The 22,634-nt window shown below is 36.4% G+C and overlaps 1 protein-coding gene across 2 annotated transcripts; it reads left to right on the top strand.

Moving 5' to 3' along the window:
• Positions 1–1,005: 1,005 nt before the first annotated feature.
• On the top strand, positions 1,006–22,634 carry alcamb (activated leukocyte cell adhesion molecule b). 2 transcript variants are annotated; one of them, XM_039687177.2, is made up of 16 exons: positions 1,007–1,237; positions 13,640–13,737; positions 14,050–14,251; positions 14,374–14,438; positions 14,970–15,057; positions 15,369–15,542; positions 16,091–16,215; positions 16,313–16,445; positions 16,543–16,655; positions 16,739–16,865; positions 17,721–17,842; positions 19,043–19,175; positions 20,137–20,169; positions 20,505–20,619; positions 20,723–20,836; positions 21,449–22,634. In XM_039687177.2, the coding sequence occupies exons 1-15, from the start codon at positions 1,183–1,185 to the stop codon at positions 20,814–20,816; spliced, it is 1,677 nt and encodes a 558-aa protein (XP_039543111.2). In that variant the 5' UTR covers positions 1,007–1,182; the 3' UTR covers positions 20,817–20,836; positions 21,449–22,634. The 2 variants fall into 2 exon arrangements, with proteins under 2 accessions (XP_039543112.2, XP_039543111.2); XM_039687178.2 differs by lacking the exon at positions 20,137–20,169 and having other exon boundaries at positions 1,006–1,237.

Genomic DNA, 22,634 nt, shown 5'->3' with positions numbered 1-22,634 from the left:
TGTGCCATGTATATGAACTCTCTCTGAACTGTCATAGGGTCTCGTCTGAGAGTGAGAATCGTCATGGTTTGGCTTTGTTCCTCGTGCATTCAGTCTCGTATCTATCAGGCAGACCATTAGGAGGTGTGAGGTAGTACAATACAAACTGAATGAAATGAGAGAAACCCCACCCTGCATGCCCACCTGCCACTGAGATATGTGTGTGTGTGTGTGTGTGTGTGTGTGTGAGAGAGAGAGAGAGAGAGAGAGAGAGAGAGAGAGAGAGACGGGGGATTTCAGCTAATATTGGGGCAATAAAATGCAAAGGAGGAGAAAAAAAGTGGTTTAGGGGCTAACAGGGAGGGGTAGATAATGAGAGAGAGAGACAAAAAAGAAAAATGCAAATGATTCTTGGTTTACCAGGTTCAGTCAGGCTTTGAAGGGGATTCTTTAAAGGCTCTTTCACTCCCGGTTTAACCTGTTTGACTGATTTTATGTATTGCACATAATTTCATTAACGAAATAACTTTAGCATACATAGCTAATATTATTATACTACTGCAACCTTGTGGTCACACAGCTGGGATGTCTAAAATGTATGTCAACGCACGACAAATTAAAAGTAGCTGCGTGTGGGAAGAAAATTGCAGAAGTGGCCAGTGGGATGGCAAATCATGCGCTTCAGGCCATTTAGGTCTGATTTATTGTGATTTTTAGTATTTTAAATAGGTTTGTAATCATTTGTAATCATTCCTTAACTTTAAGTCCTAAGCATTCCCATAAGAAAGGATATAAAAAGAAATAGTGCATCATATTGTCTTCCATCCATCACAGCCTGTTTTGATGTTGCCAAATCAAACATTACGAAAATAATACTATAGTAATAAGAGGCTAGCCTAAAGAAGAACTGCATAAGATAACAGGACAAGATAAGAGATGTGTCATAAAGTGCTTTTTAGTAGGTTAAATTAGTTTATGTACACAGTTCAGGGGAGGAGCTTGAGAACAGACCTATAACCGCCCATCTCACAGTCTCAACAGATGAGACACGTGGGGAGCAACCTCAAAGTTTGAATTTTACTGACGTAGTCTACGCTGTCTATACTGTACTGTAGTTTCCACATCTTTATCCAGCAGGTACGCTGTAACGCAAGGATATTATTTCTCAAGATTAAGTGCAACACAGTTCCAGACTACCGAAAGATGCACTCTACCGGCTTGTTAACGTGTCTGCTCACCGTATGCTTGATAAATCAAGGTAATTTTTTTTTTAAATATATTTATTTAATTACATTTTTGAACGTACGCAAACGTCATTTTAGACGAGATGGACAAGTGAAAGGACTAATCAGTTTTACTTTTAAGAGTATTTGTAAGAGCTTAGAGAATGATCTCACCACGTTATTAAATTAGCCAAGAGAAAAACGTGCGCGTCGGTTTCTCTTGGAATTCTTTCCAAAGCTTTGATGAAACTATTATTTACTACCTTTATCAGAAACATATTAAATAATTTCTATGGTGTTCTCGTATAAAAGTAACATTATTTTGTTACACGCTGTTTGCCCCCGCCCCCACCTTTTGCTACCCTTTTGCTCGCACCTGTTTCGCTTGTGGAAAAAACGGATATTACGCGGTGCAAGTCAAATCTTTATGCGTCCGTAGTTAAAATCCGTTAATAATTAATTTAAGCCTATAAGTGTGCCTGTGTATGTGTGTCTCATACATCCATTTTTGTGTGTCTCTCTGTGTTTAAATGCTGAGGCGCTGGTTTTCATTGCTTATGTTGTCGTATAGTGCAGCAGTAGCATATGCAGGTAATGAAATAAAGGACACAAAACAAAGGCTCGTCAACATCTGTTGTTGTTAAGCACCAGTACGTCTGTCAGTGCAACTTTAGAGGCTCCTTCGCCTTTTGGGGTTGAAACCAAAATCATAATGATAGTGTCATGTGCTGAAAGATTGTTGGGTTGGAAGACAAACCTAATAACGTTGAGTAAGTTGTGGCGGTTTTGTCCTTAGTTGAGAGGGGGGGGGGGGGGGGTAGAGTGTAATAAACCAGTACTCGATAAGTTGGACTTTACTAATTAATAAGAGTGGTAAATTCTACTTCTAATGCAATTAGTTGTTAAACAGATTCTTACTAATTTTTTACCCAAAGGAACATTTTTCAAGATTTGGTCATGTGCCTGTTTGAGTCATTCTTAGTAGTCAGTGTTATTTAATTCCCCCTGACTGCTGAGTTTACAACCAGTAGTTTTAGTGCAGAATCTGTTTTTTGTTCTCTCTCTCTCTCTCTCTCTCTCTCTCTCTCTCTCTCTCTCTCCACCCCTCCCCCACAACCCCCCTCAAAACACACCATCTGCAATGTCACACCCTATGTTTCTAGTTTAGCTGGTGGGTTTGATGCAAAATGTTACCTTTTTCTAAGAAATCTTCCCTTCAGTGATAAACTTTCAAGACGAATATTGTTGTAAATGCAGTACTGAAGTCTTTTTTTGTGGTGAGAAATTGTCTTCATGCAACTTTGCTCTTTTGTATTGCTGAACTAATTTGCATATTCTCATTATCTTTATGGGCATATGTTGAATGGAAGTTTAATTCCAGTTATGATTTCAGTAAATTTAGACTATAAATAATTGTATTTATATATTAATATGAGACTTTTTAGAATCTTTTATTCAAAGGTGAATCATCCACAGAGTTACCCGTCTGCAATATTGCGCCATTTTATTGTCCCATTATAAAAGAAAGCAAATAAAGTGCAACAAAGGGCTGTTTACTTTGTTTAGAGGTCCTCTGTCCATTCATACATTTATTAATATGCTTCCCTCAGTGAAAGTACTACTGTGGAAATACTATTGTCATCTTCTAGCTTGTGTTCCTCTCTTCTTTACTGCAGAAGTACCTCTTTTTCATTGTGGCCTTCATAGAAACCAGTTTATCTGTCATCAGGCAAGACAAGGGAGCAATTGTCTAGTCAAAAGAGAGGAGACCCATTGTTTTACAACAGGATAGGCGTGTGTGTGCTTAACAGTGGCACTCTTGACTTGCAGAAATGCGTCCATTGAGATGCATGAAGTCCCCCATGGTTCTCTGTTACCTCCAGTGCACTTTCTTGGATCTACCCTGCATTTCGGGACAAAAAGTCAGGTTGTTTCACTCTTGTTATTCGGCTTCGCCAAGACCTCCTTCGAACCCCTGCTGACTATATTGTTTGGCAGGTTTTTTGCCAAACTAATACGTGTACGATTGTGACATCTCCCATAGACTCTTCTCCATTTGTAATTAAATTCAACTGTATACTCCCCACCGAGAAGCCGTTATCTCACCCAGCTCCTTTACATGCACTTCTTTTGAAAAAGACATTGGGTTACCATATGAATTACTGCAGTGCATACTTCTGTTCTCTTCATGCATTTCAAAAGCACAACTGAGACTGAAGTATTAAATTGTATGTATTAGATGTGTGTTAAAGGGGTAGTTCACCCAAAAAGGAAAATCGTCATCATTTACTCACCCTCAAGTTTTTCCAAACCTTTATGAGTTTCTTTCTTCCGCTGGACACAAAAGAAGATATTTTAAGTAATGTTGGTAACCAGACAGTTGATGGCACTCATTGACTTTTTTTTTTCCTACTATGGAAGCCAATGAACACCCATCAACTGTTTGACAACCAACATTCTTTAAAATATCTTAATTTATGTTCAGCAGAAGAAAGAAACTCATACATGTTTGGTTTGGAACAACATGAGGGTGAGTAAACGATGACAATTTTCATTTTTGGGAGAACTATCCCTTTAACCCTATTGAGGTCGAGGCTCGAGGCAAATGTATTTGGTTTATTTGGTTTGCAAATACTCGTGTCTGTCTTTAACCTGAATGCTTCTAATATTTTTGACTTCAGGTAATTTTGTAAGATAACTTTTTTGTGCAGTGTTTTCACAGTAGAATCTGAGAGGAAGAATCTGTACTTTATATGTTCAATTGAGAGCTCTTAATCCTGCACTGTTTGCACTGGGATTCAGGAAATGAAACCACCATTACAATAAAGCCGCCTTCCCCGCCTTCTCCCCCCTCTGTCTCTCTCTTTATCTCGGGTAAGGTGAAGCCAGAAGCAGAATTCAAAATAAATTTTACTCCTGTCCTGCCCCTTCACTTCTGTTTCCTCATGCATCAGTTTCCTTCTTAAGAACCCCCTTTAGGCATAACCTGACAGAATATTTCAGTCGTTTTAAAATGTTTACTTTTATTTGCATACTGCAGAAGAGCTGTCATAATCTCATTGGTATCCACCACATGATCTGTCTTTTTGTGGTTGCATTTCTCACCAGTGCTGTCAGGGTTAAATAAATGCAATGATTGATATAGTTTGATTGATACTACTGTAGATAGCTTAAATGGAAAAATATGGCCAATAATCAGTTAATCCTGCAGTAGTTTTTAAAAACAATACTATGATTAAAAACTTTGCCCTTAATGAACCTAACATTGACTTAACAATGAGAATGCTTTGTATTTATTAAATATATGCTACTGACACGTGGATTATTTTAGTGTTGTATGAAATGTATAAATAATTTGCAGTGAAAAGAGAGGGAAAAACGAGACAATCACAAATATTGCTAATATTCTGAAGCTCAGGTAGCATTTTTTTTTGGGGGGGGGGGCTATGTTTGGTTAACTGATCTGAAACACAGCTAGCTGTGCTGGTTAATCTTTAAAGGTGTGGTCACATTTACCATTGTTTGGTCCATTTTCGAAGGCAAAATCCAATAATTTCCATGCAATCAGGAATTTTGCGTGCAGGGGAAAGGTTTTCCCTCTTAGATTTTGCAACTCGTTCAAGTTTGTCTCACCAATTAACCTTGTTGACCAATAGAAAGCTGCTTGCCTGTGTGATTCCTGTGTTAGCTGTGCTTAATATTGCTATGCTTTTGATATTGGACCTGTTTTCTTATTAAAATTCACTGAAATTTTGCTAATGTGACCACGCCTTAACTTGTATCAGTCGACTTATTGTGACTTATTGTGGTCAGATCAAGTTTGCTAGTTGCTACTATGTTAAAATCACAGAAATCTTAGCAGGAGCCCTGAGAAGATCCTACCTCAATAAAAAAGGGGGTAAACACAGGTTTTTAGAGCTGCTTTAAACGACATTGGTCTTTGTTTTGCAGCAGTAGAATGTTGGCTTAGTATATTAAACCATGATCAGCTAGCCTAGTGATGTCATAGATGCATGTTTTAATGGTTACTGGTTAGCCAAAGTGTGGGTCTTGTTTTAGCTTCCTTAGCTGAATGTTTTGATGGTTGGTGGTCTTCAATAATGAACCTTACCCCAGCTCATTTACCTCGCGTATAAAAATACTATGATTTTTTAATATACTTTAGGTTAGCTGTCTCCTGATGAATAGTCTAACACCAGAATTTGACATCCTGTATAAAAACCGACATATGTCAAGTATTTACAAGGTTTATGTTTACATTCACAAATGTGATGTTGAGTTCTTCTAGAAAACAGAGTAGGACAACTCTATTTAGCATGTTGTTGCATAGAAAGTTTCTGTTTGTCAAATTCAGTGATCGCCTGCCCTTAACATTTATGGCCCTTCTCATCTGTGCGATTGGCCTGTTTCTTATCAAGCTGGCAATTTGAATACTGATACAGTCAGAGAGTCATTACAGGGTGGGATGATGATGATTTTTAAAACATTGTTTTACATTCCCGCCTAAGCTGCTTTAATGATTCATGATTCCAGTAAATGATTCACTGGTCCATGTTATTCCAAATATTAAGACTGTTTGTCTTATCTTTAAATAAAATGTAACTAACTTGCTCTTCCACTGAAACGACTTTGCATTTCTGCTGATGTCACAGATTTTGTGGCCTGTTGAAAATATTCATCCGATTAAGATTCTGGTTCCTGAATCTCAGCACTTTCTGATTCCTGAATCTGAGCAGAATCCGGATCATCATTTATCAATTTATCATCATGGATCTAAACCGATTTGATCAATCATATTACGGAAGTAAAGCTGGTTGCAGAAAGCAATCACATTGAATTTAAAAACAAACATCTTTCAGTTCAGAAGTCGCCATTTAATGATGACCCACTATAATGTGGTGAGGATTAGTGCATACTGAGGCAGACGCTTCAATTGTTTCTTTGGAAATGTTTCCTTCAGCACTTTTGGCCTCTTTCCAATAATCCTTTGAAATTATAACTTTGAAGTTTTTTTTTCTTTCAGAAAAGAATAAACATTTCTTTAGTTTTCTTTCTTTAGTACTAGGAACTTTGATGTTGTCTGCTTTAGAGCGGGCATGTCTGCACAGGTAGTGAACAACAGCCGCACCTGTCCCAGATGTCTGTGCTCTCTGTCATGAGAGCTATAGCTGGTGGCCTTCCGAAATGGCACAGATTTCTAGTGTCCTCAACACAATTCATATGTAAGATTTTAGTGGCTTCAAAGAGTTTACATTCGCTCTAAAAAATTGTTGTATCCAATAGCAAGGCGTTGTAATGAGGTTGTGACCGCTCCCTTAAAGGGTTAGTTCACCCAAAAATGAAAATTATGTCATTAATGACTCACCCTCATGTTTAAGATATTTTAGATTTAGTCCGAGAGCTTTCTGTCCCTCCATTGAAAATGTATGTACGGTATATACTGTCCCTATCCAGAAAGGAAATAAAGACATCATCAAAGTAGTTCATGTGACCCTTGTGGGTTAGTTAGAATATTTTGAAGCATCGAAAATGCATTTTGGTCCAAAAATAACACAATTTCGATTTCGAAAAAAAAAAAAAATGATTTCACGTAGTGAAACTATGCAAAGGTTCTATGTTGCACGTAGGCTCACTATTGGCCGACGCTGGTCATGTGTTTGATGCGTGTGACGTACAACTTAGAACCTTTGTGCAGTTTCACTATGTGAAACCTCGCGGCCCATAGAGAAGGAAATGAATAGTTGAAAAAAAAGTTATTTTTGTTTGGGTTTTTTGCACACAAAATGTATTCTCGTTGCTTGATAAACTTAAGATTGAGCCACTGTAGTCACTCTGACTATTTTAACGATGTCTTTCATAACTTTTGGGCCAGCCAGTTTTAAACCCTTAAGAAGCCCATGGAGAAGTGGTCCAGCTCTCAGATTTAATCAAAAATATCTTAATTTGTGTTCTGAAGATGAACAAAAGTCTTACGGGGTTTGGAACAACATGAACATCATTACTAACAGAATTTACATTTTTGGGCGAACTATCCCTTTAAAGTGATTGGAACAGGAGGTACTTAAAGAGGTGGGAATAGATTGAAACGTCTTTTACAACGTGAGACTTTTACGATTTTTGTATTCCCTTTTTGCATATTGTGACTGGAAATTGTGTGGGAGTTTGTTGGTTATATCCACTTCCACTTGTGGTGTACACTTCCTGGACATGTGAGTCAGTCTACTTGTGGGTCAGAAGCTATACATTTACGTTGATAATGATTTGCATTCTAAAAAAGCTATTTTCTTTTTTAGCTGCTATAGGGATCATGTTTTCTATAATATATGTAGAGAGAAAAGGTCTCTTCTCTGGTAGTTTATCAATAAATACCAATTTTCAATCCAAGTTGGGGTTTAAAAATATTTTTTTTATAAAGTTCCTTCAAAGTCTTCAGTGTATACTGCATTTAAGCTGTTTTCTAGGTAGCTTTCTGCAGATGTAGACCCTTAAGCTATAGGAATGAAGTTGGAGACAGTTAAGGACCTTCGTGACCTTCTTTACAAACCTGGCCAGTCCCTGAACTACACAGGAATGTGAAAAACATTTGATTTGTTGTATCACAGCATCATAGTGGAGGAAAAAAAGAGAGAACAGTCTCATTAGTAGTGACATACTATCACGTCAGAAACTTTTAAACCTAACATAATTCCTGAGAGGTAATCTCTCAGACAGAAAAGGCCTTGAGCTAGTACTCCCTAAGTTCCGCTGTCTATTTTTTGTTGTTTCACTCCCTGCTGAGGGGGGTTCACAGTTGCACAGCACACACCCACCAGCCATGCTTTCTGAAATCAATGTTTGCTCTGCTTTTGTTTAAACGGGTATAAAGGTGGTCTATATATAGAGCCAGTGCTTGAAGTGGGGAACAAAAGTGCCGGTACTCCCGAGGGGGTTGGGTTGTTGGTGAGGTCGTTCTCCCTCTGTCCCCACCCCTAGTTGCAAGGGCATAGTTTTGGTTTGAACATTGGGGGGAATGAAGTGTGAACAGTTTAACAGTGTCCCATGTGTGGGCATGCTCCTTCGTTTTTGCAAAATGGTCTTTTGTGATATCATCCACACACATTCAAAGTTGGTTGATAACATTGCTGCAAAAAAGTAACAATCAGTTGCTTACAAAGTGCCATGTAACGTCAAACTTTTATAATCTTTACTTAAAATTTTCTTATACTGAAAATGTTCATTTCCTGTCATCTCTTGGTACATTTGAAAGCCAGGGTTTTCCTAATATCTGTCATTGTTAGCAGAATACTTTTTACATAACTGTTTAGTCAATAATTCAAGAAGGTCCAGACTTTAAAGCTCATGATTCTAACTTGTATTTGGCCTTGTAAAAAAGTAACATAGTTCTTGTAATTGTTTAACTATAGCATTTGTTACAATAATGATATCATTACAGGTAAGGCCATTGATGGCTCCTCATCAAGCAAGCTTCCCATGCTTAGGCCAATGTTAACTTTGTTATTTTTTTTAATCTGTATTGTTTATGAAAAATAGCAAGCAACCCATTTAGAAACTATAGCTACAACGAGCCACAGTTGTAATATACATCTTTAGTGAAAAATCTATTTCCCTTAAAGGAGTAGTTCACTTTAAAAAAAACTTTTGCTGATAATTTACTCACCCCCATGTCATCCAAGATGTCCATGTCTTTCTTTCTTCAGTTGAAAAGAAATTAAGGTTTTTGATAAACATTACAGGATTTTTCTCCATATAATGGACTTCAATTGACTCTAAAAGTTTCAAGGTCCAAATGAGAGTTTCAGTGCAGCTTCAAAGGACTTTAAACGACACCAGATGATGAATAAGGGTCTTATCATGCGAAACGATCAGTCGTTTAAAAAATAAATAAAAAAAGTTTAAGTTTTATAAGCACAAATGCTCGCCTTGCTCTGTTCTGTGATGCCCGTTCGTGACTCTCCTGCTCTAATTCATTCATCAAAATGAACAAATCTTTTTTCGAGTCATTTTGTTTGTTGAATGATCGAAATGACAGCATTGCCAGTAAGCAATAAAAAGTGAGGGTATAGGTCTGAATTTTGTAAGCCCTCTCACAATTTGAGAGCCAACCCTTTTAGAGCCCAGAGAAAGCTTATTTAACTCCCAATGCAAGTTCGCTGACCTCTGTGTTTTGGCACCAAATTTGATTGGTATCTCAGTGGCTGCAAGCAAATGCTGATGTTGTGAACACAAGGGGACCTCCAGGATCTTGTGGAATGCAAATGCCTGTACTAGCCTTGAGGCATCGGGAGCAGGGAGACTGGTTTAGGGAGAGATAAAGGTGCTCTCTCTGTCTATGCAAAAATAAGAGACAACCTCGCTGTCTTGTGAAATGCTTTTGAGATATGTTTAACAGAACACCTTTGATGTTAGGGGATGTTGTTAATCAAAGACCACACAAAAACGTCTGAGTCTAATTGCTCGAACATAAATTTGTGAAGATTTGAAGAAGTCAAGACTGGCTACCTCAATGTGCTCATTAGTTTTGCGTTTGAAAGTGTCTGTTAATTTTATTCTGCGTGCCATCATGTCTAAGTATCTTCATTCCTTGGTTCACAGATAACCTAGATGATCGTAGCAACTTTGTTTTGACCTTTAAGGATTAGTTCACCTCAAAATGAAAATGTCCTAATAATTTAGTACTCACCCCAATGGCATCCAAGACATCCATGTCTTTCTTTCCTAAGTGGAAGAGAAAATAAGTTTTTTGAGGAAAACATTTCTGTATTTTTCTTCGAATAATGGACTTCAATGTACACCAATGTTTTGAATTCCAAATCAATGTGGTTTTAAAGTGCACGATCGCAGCTGAGGAATAGGGATGGGGTCTTATCTAGCAAAACTTAATATATAATATAATATACACTAGCTTTAAAACATGCTGGGTTCTTTCAACCCATGTTTGGGTCAAATATAGACAAAAACACCCATTGGGTTTAAAAATGTAATTAAAAAATTTAAACCAATGGTCGGGTTTGTGCATTATTGACCCAAACGGGTTGAAACAACCCAGCAATTTTTCAAGAGTTTTGAGTTTAAGATAAGATAAGATTCTGCAGCGGCAGCAGAATGAAAAGTCTGTCATAATAACCTTGAACTAGTAAATTGCTTTTGGGGTTAATGGACCTCTACGGAAGCTGCATGACTGTATTTTGTTAATAGTTCGCTATTTAGTTTAATAGCCGCTCACAAATGGGGGGCAGTCGGTGAATCCTCTGGGTCACTATTGAATCTGCCATGATCTGCTGTCAGACACAGACATTCTTTAAGTTCCCCGGGGGCCCCTGCTATCAAATACATAATTTAGGACTTAATGGATGTGATTTCTGAGTGCACTTATCACTTATAAATCCAACCTGCATGATGAGTTTTGTTTTGAGAGCCATTTCAGGTCTGTCGTAGACTTAATTTATGGCATTTTCAAGGAAGCCTAATGGCTCTTGCATGTTGGAGTGAGTAAAGAAGAACATTCGGTGTAATAAGACAGACTCTGAAATCAATTCCTGGGTTGTCCATGTCTCCTGGATATTCATCACCATGGTGGCGGGGTTGTTCTTGGCAACAATGGACACATGATCACTTAACTGACTCATCCTCGGGTTAATGGTTTACGGACATCCTCTCGACCTGTGAGAGCCATTCACTCATAATATTCCCTTTTAGCCTTATATGCCATTCAATTTGACTGCTAAAATTATTTAATTGATTAATTGTTGACTTTATTGAAATATGTCAACAATTGTCATTGTCATAATTAAATGTGTTTATTTATTTATTTATTAAAACACCTAGATTTTGATGAATTCCAGATATTTGAATTTGAAATCTTTATTTCGAACATAAAAAGAAAGTACAAGATAAAACAATGTTTAAAAAACTTAGGCATAATCAAAACAAATAAGCCGCAAAAATGTATATATAATTCTTTGCTGTTGACATACTATTATATGTGCGAAAAGAAGTAGGAAGAAGTAAAACTTATATACTCCTTCCCCTTACATTCTATTCATTCTGTGGTCTCGGACTTTTAGGAAGCCAGACGGTACGTCAGGACTTTGTTTTTTTTCTAAGAACATCAAGAAAAGCAGCTGACAGTCCTATAGCCTCTCTGTATGCTTTCAACGAATGATCTGGTAGCACTCTACAGGCTCTAGGTCATGTTTTCCATCAAGAGTTTTTCAGCTGCTTTTTACAACAGGTGCAAGAAGAAGCTCCTGCAGTAGCACCTGTTCATGAAACAAAGAGCAGAGGGATGAGGGGGTTGGGAGGCCTGTGACATTTTGTTTACTTCACCTGGTGCTGGTTTTGTAGCTCTGAGGGCAATTACTTAATGCTCCAGTTTCACCCCCAAGTCATCATATGTCATGCTAAAAAACAGCCAGTTGTTTGATTGAAATGTAATTTAGGTGTAGATCCAGATTGTCCATTCCAGGTTTTACAAATTTATTGTTACAGTTAACCTTGAACCCGAAAGGTTCGTCATCAGGGAGGGGTTTATTTTTTAGCACTGGCCAGCTTTACTGTACATAGTAATTTTGTGAGGGGAATAGAGACTTCTGGGCGTTGCTTAGGACAGTGGTGAAATTTTAGGGGCCATTTAAAAAAAAATATTGTTAAGTTGAACTGGAAAGTCACCCTATCTATATTCTAAAAAATATACATTCATGTTATTGATCTTATTGTGATCAATTCATCAGTGCATGACTAATTTTCAAAGCTTTTTTGATTTTAAAGCATAGACTGTAAAAAATATGGACAAAGCATCTGTGACCTCACCCATAGACTTTCTTAAGAACTTGAGGCTGTTCATGGGGGGTATGGGCGGCGCCATATATTGGAAAATCTTGAGAAATACAAAATACAAATGTTCAGAAAGGATATAGAGGTGGTATGATGTGTTGTGTCAGATCATGGCTGAGACGTCAAATTCCACTCGGCGAGCCCGTTATCAGCTGTCAATCAAAGTTAACCACCCTTATTTGTCATACATTTTATCTCTAAATACAATCTAAAAAAAATATTCACCCACCTCACAGTTGTCAGGCACTCGGAATCGAAAAATACAATAAAAGTCCATGGGACCAACCTGTAAAAGCATAAATTTATGCTGTGAAAATGGACATTTTAACATGGGATCTATGGATATTTGCTCCCTTTTGGGACCACCCTCTAGCGGATTTTAGATGTATTGCAGTTTTTCGCACTTCCGGGTAGGCTTCATTTTTCAGATTAGAATGTTGCCGCTTGCTTTAAAGGCATTGATCTGCCTTCACTTTTGAGTGCAACGCCCAATTCTCAAAATCCAGTCAACAGCCATAGGACCAAGTCCCTGTTTTTTTGTTGCTTACTTGCTATCATGCATATTAGCTTCCAGCCTGTATGGTACAAAGTGGATTAGTAGCATTAGAATTTACATCCTTGCTCTTGCAGGTCTTGTAAAAAAAAACATGGCCCAGAACTGAATCTAGTTTTATGACATCTCCATATATGTGGATCACACTCCACTAAGCAGTAAGACAGAAATGTATCTTAGCATAACAATGACGCTAAACTGTGTGTCCACAGGCTGCAATCTACAATCTTTTCTCTACCAATGGGTTCATCTGATATTGTCAAGCTTTACATTTCATGATGCATTTCAGTGGAATTTTGTTTTGTGCCTTAATCTTACTTTTTATCAGGCCTGTTGTTGACAGTTATCCATCCCAGCTAGTGAGGTCCCATTCTCAGAAGTGCACTTGTGACACAACAAACCGGTTTTACTGGCTTTGGTGTTTGTGTAGAAATTGGATTCGGAGCCTTTTTTCAATTTGAATATTTAGTTTCAAGTGAATCTCATGTCAAATTGATGTGTACTGAAAACCCAAAGAGATTCTGATTGAAATAGCCAACAGAAACGTTAATTTTTTCATGAAAGAAATGTGTAGCATATTTTTCCCCTAAAAGCAAGTGTCTATTAAAAAAATCTAGGGATAGATCTAGAGAATAAATCAAGAGAAAATGTTTGAAACAAAGTTTTTTTTTTTTTTTTTTTTTTTTTTTTTTACCTGCCATTAAATTGTTAAACAAAACGGAAGTTATTTTATTTAGACTATGTGTCAGAGAACAAGACATCTCTCTTTCTGCAAAAAAACATTCTCTTTGCACAAAAATTCTTTGAATATTCAAAGCACACAGGCAAACTATAATATTTAAATAATATTAAAATATTGAGGGTTGGAATAAAATGGCAATGCAAAAACACTTTTGACCTAGAATCAAGCATATTACTTTTAAAACACAAACCTATAACAATTAGAATATCATTGTACTTTGTCTATTTGAATAGGTTTACTTTAGATTTTGAGTGTTTTCACAACACATTGTATTCACTGTCAAACTTTTTTTTTAATTGTGCATTTTAGTGAGTGGCTCGGAAACTGTCACTGGAAAACATGGAGACACTGTTGAAATCCCATGCAACAAAGGCCGTGTCATGGAAGGGCTTGTTAAATGGAAATATGTAAGTTTGAGATTTACTTCCCTTATTTTTTGGTCATAAATTTAAAGTGTAATTTCTCTGGAATTTAAAAAATAACTTTCCAAACTGGTATCCCACATATTTCTATTGCCACTTCCCTCTCTATTATTGTTAAGAAAAACTACTCTCAATTCCTTGCAAAATGGCTTATTCACAAGAAATCCCACCCTCAAACTAATGAGGGTGGCTAATTGGTTTTAAAAGCACTACAGAGCCACAGTATTTACACTTGAACATAAATGTCAATGTATGAATGATGTTATTGTAGTTTAACATGCTTTTTGCATGCACTAGGACAATGGCAATATTCTGGTGAAGCGATCGGGTCAGAATGCCTCCATTTCGGAAGATGCGAACTACAAGAACAGAGTCGATATCAAAGAAGATTTTGGCCTCATCATCAGAGAAGTGACCATGGCAGATCAGAAAACCTTCACCTGCATGGTGTCGGGGGAATATGACATTTTTGAGTACCCCGTTCAACTGGCCATTTACAGTAAGAATCGGACACAATGTAACATTTTCATATTGATAATGATAGAAGTTCTGATAACTAAGTGCTAAAATTATTGAATGCATTTATGAACCACACTGTCTAACAGTTTCCTCTCTTTTCAGAGCTTCCATCACAACCTCAGATTACAAACCAAACCACTGCGATGGCGGTTGGCAAACTAACTAAGGTATGTATATATATTAGAGACAACATAGGAGCACTGCGCACTGAATGAAATATTATTTGTAGGGCTGTCAAATGATTAATCACGATTAATCGCATCCAAAATAAAAGTTGTGTTTACATAATATATGTGGGTGCACTGTGTATAATTATTTTGTATATATATAAATACACACAAATGCATGTATATTATTTATATATAAAATGTTTATATTTATATATAATATAAATTATATATAAATCTATATACAGTATATACATGAAATATTTCTTAAATATATACAAGCATGTGTGTGTGTTTTTATATATAAAATAATTCTACACAGTGCACCCACATATATTATGTAAACACAAACTTTTATTTTGGATGCGATTAATCGTTTGACAGCCCTAATTATTTGCAGTGAATACAGCATGAATGGGATTTAAAGACTTGACAAATTCTTATATGTACTGGAAGTTTCACATAAACCCACATAAGTCCTCTTAATATGCGCATTAAAATTGTTTGGGGTGTTTATTTTTGTCTCATCAGTTAGCGCAGTGTCGTACTGAAAATGCCAATCCAGCTGCCAACATCACATGGTTCAAGAACAAAACTCCGCTTTTGTCTGATGGAACAGGTAGAGTGAAATATGGTGAAAGTTGCAGTTCACCCAAACATTTGCCATCATTTATTCACCCTCATTTCATTCCAAATCTGTGTGAGACAAATTAAATCAATGCTGTTTCAATAATGGGTAATGATGCTTTCCAACTTTGATAAAACAATCATAATAGTGGTTCTCCATTTGTTTGAAAGTCAAAAAGTTTGTAAAAGCATAAGGGTTGGTTTCAAATCATTAATGAGTAAATGGTTACAGATTTTTTCATTCTAAGATGCTATTTCTTTACATTTATGTCCCTTTATTAATTTTTTTCTCTTTTTTTTCAGCCATTAAAATCAGTACAACTGTAGATGTTGATAAATCGACGGGACTGTCTTCAACAAAATCTGACCTTGAGTATACAGCAATGAAGGAAGACATTGGTGCAAATTTCACCTGTCAGATTCAACACATCCGGTCTGCTAACATGGATTCCTCCCCTCTTACCTTCACTGTGAACTGTTAGTATCTTTCTTATACTGCTCTCTTATTCTTTCTTATAGTATTTGGCTAATATTATTCCTAGTTGTGCTTTTTTGGTAAGTTTATAACCATAATGCTTCTACTTTCCTCTGTGAATCATTTTTAAACAATCCAGTGAAAGCAAATGTATTCAAAACTGAAGTGGTTAATTGTCTAATGTTGATCATAATTGATCATAATTCTTTCCATTTGAAGTAGCCATGAAAAAGAGGCCTCATCAGAATCAAATGGCTTGTTGAATTTCGTCCAATAAGATATGTAATTTGGCCTTTCAGGAGCAGGGCGTTTAGATGTTGAATGGGGTTTTGTCTTGCCTCTGGCTATTATTGTGAAGGTACTAGTCCACTGCCAACTCTCAAATGCATTTCACACCATGAGAGCACACCCAAAGCCTCAACTCTTGAGCTGAAGGGCCTCTTCTGGATCATAAGGAGCTTCTCTGAAGTGCCCTTATCTGCATGGGCTCTGGCAGGGCTTTTCTGTGCTGTGCTGTCCTCCCTGCTTTACACAAACCCTCTCTCCACAGACCCTACCGAGAAGGTCACTCTTCAAGTGGTGCCCCAGGGTCCTTTTAAGGAAGGGGATAACGTGACCCTCAAATGCACTGCAGATGGAAACCCTCCACCTTCTAGCTACATCTTCTACATGAAGGTAAATCTTCTCAGATTAACTCAAGGTGTTTACTTTGTAGTCGTCAGTCAGGAAATGAAGGCTGCGTTTTGCTAAATCTGTCTTTGTTTATCTGTAGGGAGAGAAAAAGGCAGTGGAGAACTCCAACACATACACCTTGACCAATGTCACCCGGGAAAGCACTGGAGAATACAAATGTTCTCTGGTGGACAGTGAGGATATGGCAGCTTCATTACCCATCACAGTTGAATGTAAGGAAATATTTCAGGATTCTTTTTTCATAATTGAGATATTTTGGATTGTTTTTCAAAGTCAGAAATGTGACCATCTCTGTCCTGTTCCCTAAAGATCTTGATGTGGATCTTGTCCCCACTGGTCTAATTTTCAAGGGACTTGGCGAGCGTTTTGAGTTGACCATAGATGTTATGGCTTCAGGAACACCAAAAACATCTTGGAGAAAGGTAGAAAATTAATATCTCTACTAGGGCACGAATGATTACTCACCCCTATCTAGTCATTTATAAATGCTGAAAATTTTTTTTAGGGCAATATCAAGCTGGATAGCCTGCCCAAGTTTGATAAGTTGAAGTACTCCGACTCTGGGGTGTATGAGTGTGTTGTTTCCATGTCTGGCCTCAAGAAGACACGAACATTTGAATTAATAGTTCAAGGTAAGATAAATATTTAATATATAAAGTAGAGATGCACCGATTGGACAATTTTCCACATGATAGGAACTGACCGGTCTTGGCAGTCTCGCGTCTTTCCGATTCCGAGCCGGTCCGTTTTGTTGCTAGCGGCACAGGCAATAACGTCAGCTGCTCTTTCTCACTCTCTTCTCTCTGACAGCGAAGTGACACACACCCGCCTCCTCTCACTCACTCGTCTCATTTGCTCCAGTTAAATAGTGTTTGTATTGTTCATAATTTTACTAATTCCCGCAGGTTTCGCGCTCACACAAAAAGCATGAACCACTGATCTATGTAAGTGCAGCGCACAAGCAGCTTGTGAGTCACTTAAACGGTCGAATGCACATAAAATGATGTCCAAATGCCCGTCTTTGCGAGTATTAAACAGTCAGTTTTGGAACCTAATTAGTTGAGAAAGATAACACAAGTTGTGTAACAGTATATTGGATCCCATAAACTCTTAAAGTGACAGTGGTCTAATAAACCTGTTGCTGTTTGTGCCGTTGTTTGAAATGTGTTTGTTTTTATTTTATTACTTTTTAGTCTTTTACTTGTTTATTTTTAAATTAAAATAAAATTTTGCACTGAAGAAAGACTGTTTGTATATGCTTTCAATTATAGTTCATTAAAAGAAAATCGGTATTGGCAGGTCACACTTTAAAAAAAAAATCTGGATCGGAGAAGAAATTTGCAATCGGTGCATCTTTATTATGAAGTATGCATTCGCTTCAGCGCTTGACCACATTCCAAATGTGTTGCAACCATTTTTAAATCATAGAAATACTTTTTTTTTTGGATGACCATTTTTGATTGCTGATGACATAAGTGTTTTTGCAGGTTCTCCAGTGATCAAGAACCTAATCAAGAATCGTGGTGTTGGAAGCGTGAACAAGGTCCTGACTTGTGAGGCTGAAGCCTATCCAAAACCCACAGTACAGTGGAGTGTCAATGGCACAGATGTAAGTTTGAACTATCTGACACACTTCATTCTTGTTAGTAATATGAAGAGATATTCTCTGGTCAAGCTAGTTAAAGGTTTTCCAACCAATGCACAAAACATCACTGAATTCATTGAATACTTGCCATTGCTAATGACTTTCTGGAGTAGGATGATGATTATGATGATGCCATTAGAGAGCTAACTTGTGTTGTTATTAAACAAAAGTTAAATTGAGGATGGAGGAAAAATATTGGTAATTCTCACCAATAAAAACAATATTCCACAGAAAGCATGTTTTGTAAAAACAAATTCTAAATAAATTAGCTGTTTTCATGGAAAAACAAAAGGCCATTTGCCAGATGTTCATGCTTTCAATGCAGATCACTGGGGGACAAGGCAACATGGCATCATTCTTTAAAAGCAAGGAGCGAAATTATATTTTTGTTCACTGTGAATCGTGATGGAAGACAACTGCTATGGTTTCCATCTGTAATATTTTTTAATGCGTATATCAAATTCGCTGCATAACAGTTTTCTTAGTCTCAACCTATAACTAAAGTTACCAAAGGACTTGGCTTTTTAAATATCTTTTTTATTATTATTATTAAAACCTGAAACTAAGCCTTCTTTAAAGCTTTTGATATGACATTTCTGAGCTCTTTTAGAATTCATCTTCCAGGGTTTATTGCTGCTTTCAACAGTGAAAGAATCTTAAAAGAGTAAAACTGGACATCTCTTATTTTGAACAAGCTAGCAGCACATTTTTGAACTGATAAAGATGTTTTCACTGTGACTGCAGTAACAATGGGACAGAATGTATTTTGTTAAACAAAGCAGTTATAGTATCCATATCAGTAAGCACTAGGAGAAGGTCACTTATTCAAACAGACCAGATTAGTGTACAGAGGAAGCGATTAAAAGTGATGAGGCTTTTAAATACTTCCTGTATTATGTGGTTCTGTATTGGTACAAATTGAGCTGTCAGTGCAACTCATCATCAGATGTGCATTACCTCATTGCCTGTGTACCTTCTGCTTTGTCTTTGTCTAAGTACATGCCTCCTCAAAAGTGAAACTGTTAGTGCACAGGGCAATAGTGCTCTCTAGTGGTGACTGTAATCCTTTACAAAAGAGCTTGTACTTACCATATCATTGTTTTAAAATGTCAAATTATAATTGCTGTGAATGTGTAATGTTGATGTTATGTGCTGTGTTTGCAGGTTGCTGAGAGTGCTTATGTGGATGGCAAAGTCACATACAGCATCACTATCATTCCAAAGGTCAATCTCACTGTGTCCTGCACGGTCTCTAATGTCTTTGGCTCTGTAAATAAGAGCATTAATGTGTCACCACGTAAGTGTAACCTCTTTTTCCACTCTTATCTGACTTCCGAACCCTCATGAATCAAAGGATTTTTCCTGTAAAGTTTATTGAAGTTGTTTAATGGTTCATTTTTAACAAAATCATTAAGACAAAACTTTTAAAAGAAGAATATTTGTAAATCTGAAATGACACTTATTTATTTAATTCAAGTCACATCCCACCAAAATCAAGTTTGTGTTTTAAACATTATTCTGCATCTAATATAGTAATGGTAACACTTTACAAAAAGGTCCCTTTAGTTAATAACAAACAATGAGTCAGTAATTTATAATCTTTAACGCTGGTTAATCAAAATACAACTGTTCATGTCAGCTTAGGTCCATTAAATAATGTTATTAAGATTTAATAAATTAGCTTTAATATTAATAAATGCTTTAGAATTTTAAAGTGTCAATGTTAACAAATGGAATATTGTAAAGTATTACCATAATAATATTTGCTTTTATTTGTTGACTTTAGAATATCATTTACAGTAAAAAAACACACTTTTTTCAACTTGTTTTTAGTAAATGTTTTGTCTAAATGGTTTTGCTGGCATTAATATTCAAGTGTAGATAACAACATTACATAAAAACTCTTGCATCTTTTATTAGAGCTCAGTTTTCCTCGTCCTCATCTTCTGCTCTGTTTGTCGGGATGCTGGTCTGTGCTCTGCCTCTGACTAACACGGTTTCACTCAACTGAAACGTCTTTCGTCTAACTTGGACAAATGTGTTTAATTCTAAAACTAATCACAGCTGGATATCTGTATTTACATGCATTGCTGTTTCATTTAGGGTTGTTTAGGCAAAACCCCTATATAAATATACGTATATCATTTTCTTATTATTTTGGGGTATGTAGTTTTTTCAGTTCTCTATGCAGTGGGCTTTTCATTCCATAAGAATTTAATACGAATGCAATTTAATATGATTTTTATATCTGATTACAGTTATTGATGATGACCTGTCAGTTGAAAAACAAGGTAAGACATTGAACTGCAGACCAGGTCTGGCACTGTGTAATGGCTTTGCACTACAGAGGAAGAAAGCATATGCCAAAACTCAGTGCCTGTACTCAATTTAATTAACGCTTTCTGTTTTGTACAGTGTAGAAGAATACATGTCTATTTTTTTTTTAAGAAAACTAAAACAAAGGTGCTGAGATGCCCACCATCCTGACAAATATTGCATCAGTGTCTTTTTTTTTTAGTTTTGTTTAGTTAATGAGTGGTTTATATAAATACTCATCCAGTTGTCTGTCTTCCCCTTATCCTTTGTTGTCCATGTGTTATTCTGACTGTTATATCTGTTTAAGCAGATCAGAAAGATGACAGAGGTGACCAGACATCACTTGCTGTTGGCATTGTTTTTGGGCTGATTCTGGCTGTTTTTGCGATCGCACTAGCCTACTGGCTCTATACGAAGAAATACAGGTACTGCATCCACGTCTCAAATAGACAGTAAAGATATATTTGCACTATGCTTATGTCATCATAAAGTGGTAGATTATGTAATTTTTTTTAAATCTGAATTTAGGCAAGGATCCTGGAAAACTGGAGAAAAGGAAAATGGATCAGCGGAGGAGAGCAAAAAGCTGGAGGAAAATCAAAGCCAAAAAGCTGATGTGTAATGTTAAAGGAGCCATTCAGGGTGAGATGGGAACAGATTTCGGAAACAGCTGAATATATGAGAACAATATAATTTATTTAAGTTTTAAAAACATAAAAAATCTTACCGATCTAAAACTTTTGACCGGTTGTGTGTGTGTGTGTGTGTGTGTGTGTATATATATATATACACACACACACACACACATACACACAAAATATACATATACATTTTTTTAAAGAAGTCTTTTATGCCAAGGCTCAAAAAATGTGATAAAAAATACAGTAAAAACAGTTATATTGTAAAGATGTATTATAATTTCAAATAACCATTTTCTATTTTAATTTATTTTAAGTTTACAATTTTCAGAAGCCATTGCTCTAGTCTTTAGTCACATGACCCTTAAGAAATCAACCTAAAATGCTGATTTGCTGCTCAAGAAATATCAGTGTTAATATTTTTGGGGAAACTGATAATTTTTTCTATATTATTTGATAAAAGAACAGCATTTTTAAAATGCAAATCTTTTAGAGCATTAAAAATGTCTTCAATGTTACTTTGCGATTTAAAAAAAGTTTTTAAAAAAAGATTGTATATGTGGATCCTTAACGACCAACTAAACTCCTCTATATTATGTATCCTGTCTTTCCTCAGGATTAATGACAGATCCATGAGAGGAGTAGAAAAACTGGTGGAATCTGTGGAGAAAAAGAAGCTGTAACCGGTCCTGAGTAGCTTTGTCAGTTACAATTCCACCATCATCTGTAAGGTGTCTGTGCCTCCCCTGTGCCGGGGGATTTAATTAATAATGTGTGTTGTAAAATATGTGAATCTTTTGAGGTGAAGATCAAGCCTGTTCAGAAACCTGTGTCTGTAAAGTGTTTATTCATAATGTTGGGTTTAATATTTGACCCCCCCCCCCTCCCTCTGGAGAAAAAAGTTTTTTTTTGTATGTGCATCAGGTATTTAGTTGATGCAAATTTTCATTTGCAATTTCACATGGTAGAAACACTGTGGCCTTTAGTATCTGCAATGGACTTTTCCTGTAGAATTACACACAGTACTAATCTGTGGCATGATGTGAAGCATGATTTTCAGATTTATACTGAGCACTTGGCTCGTTTTCAGGTCTTAACAAGTCAATGAGCAAAATGATATCCCTATATTATACTTCTTTGCATCTAGAAGACCATTATTTACCAATATTTAGATCTTATAAGCATTTCAATAAAGACTGACTTTCAATTGAGTTAAAATGTCTACATCGGACAAATTACATTGTGATTTCAGAAGTAAGACGATGCAGGGACCAAAGCTTGTTAATGAAAACCATGCCTTTTGCTTATATTGTTTAGCATACCGTTTTCAGTAAGTGAAGACCATGTTAATTAGAGATCTTATTCAGATCTCAATAATGTATATTTACACTCCCTTTTATCTCTGATTATCACCAGTTTTGTGTGTTCTTTGTTTCATTGTTTTGATGCAGAATTGGATATGATCTGGTTTAAGCATTACTTGTAAATATGGTAAACTTTTTTTCTATGTTCTATTTATATTGTTATGGTTTAGCTAAATGCCAGTGTTTTGACATTACAGTAGCTAGTTTTAGTAAATTTGTTGAATGGTACGGTACAATTGATGGTATTTACTTGCAGGCTTCAAAAATGTGAAAATCTTTCCGTTTGCATAGTGGTGTTGCTGTATTCCCACACTTCAGTGCTTATTCTGTGCATTTAATCCATCAAACCAAAGAGGTTGAATGTGGTCATGCAAGTATTGTACATACTGAACATTGTTTTGTACTCCTAGTTCAAATAAAGTGTACATTTTTAGGAAA

The sequence above is a fragment of the Pimephales promelas genome, chromosome 16 (genome assembly GCF_988280905.1).
Source record: "Pimephales promelas chromosome 16, fPimPro1.hap1.1, whole genome shotgun sequence".
In the NCBI taxonomy this organism is placed as follows: domain Eukaryota; kingdom Metazoa; phylum Chordata; class Actinopteri; order Cypriniformes; family Leuciscidae; genus Pimephales; species Pimephales promelas.
Note: the sequence above shows the minus strand (reverse complement) of the source record. Positions and strands in the feature narration are given on the sequence as shown.

Bases quoted from the DNA above. Each gene is read 5' to 3' on its own strand.
- alcamb (XM_039687177.2), top strand. From the start codon at position 1,183: ATGCACTCTACCGGCTTGTTAACGTGTCTGCTCACCGTATGCTTGATA. The intron at 1,238-13,639 runs GTAATTTTTTTT...TGTGCATTTTAG, and splicing joins CGTATGCTTGATAAATCAAG to TGAGTGGCTCGGAAACTGTC. The intron at 14,252-14,373 runs GTAAGAATCGGA...CTCTCTTTTCAG, and splicing joins CGTTCAACTGGCCATTTACA to AGCTTCCATCACAACCTCAG.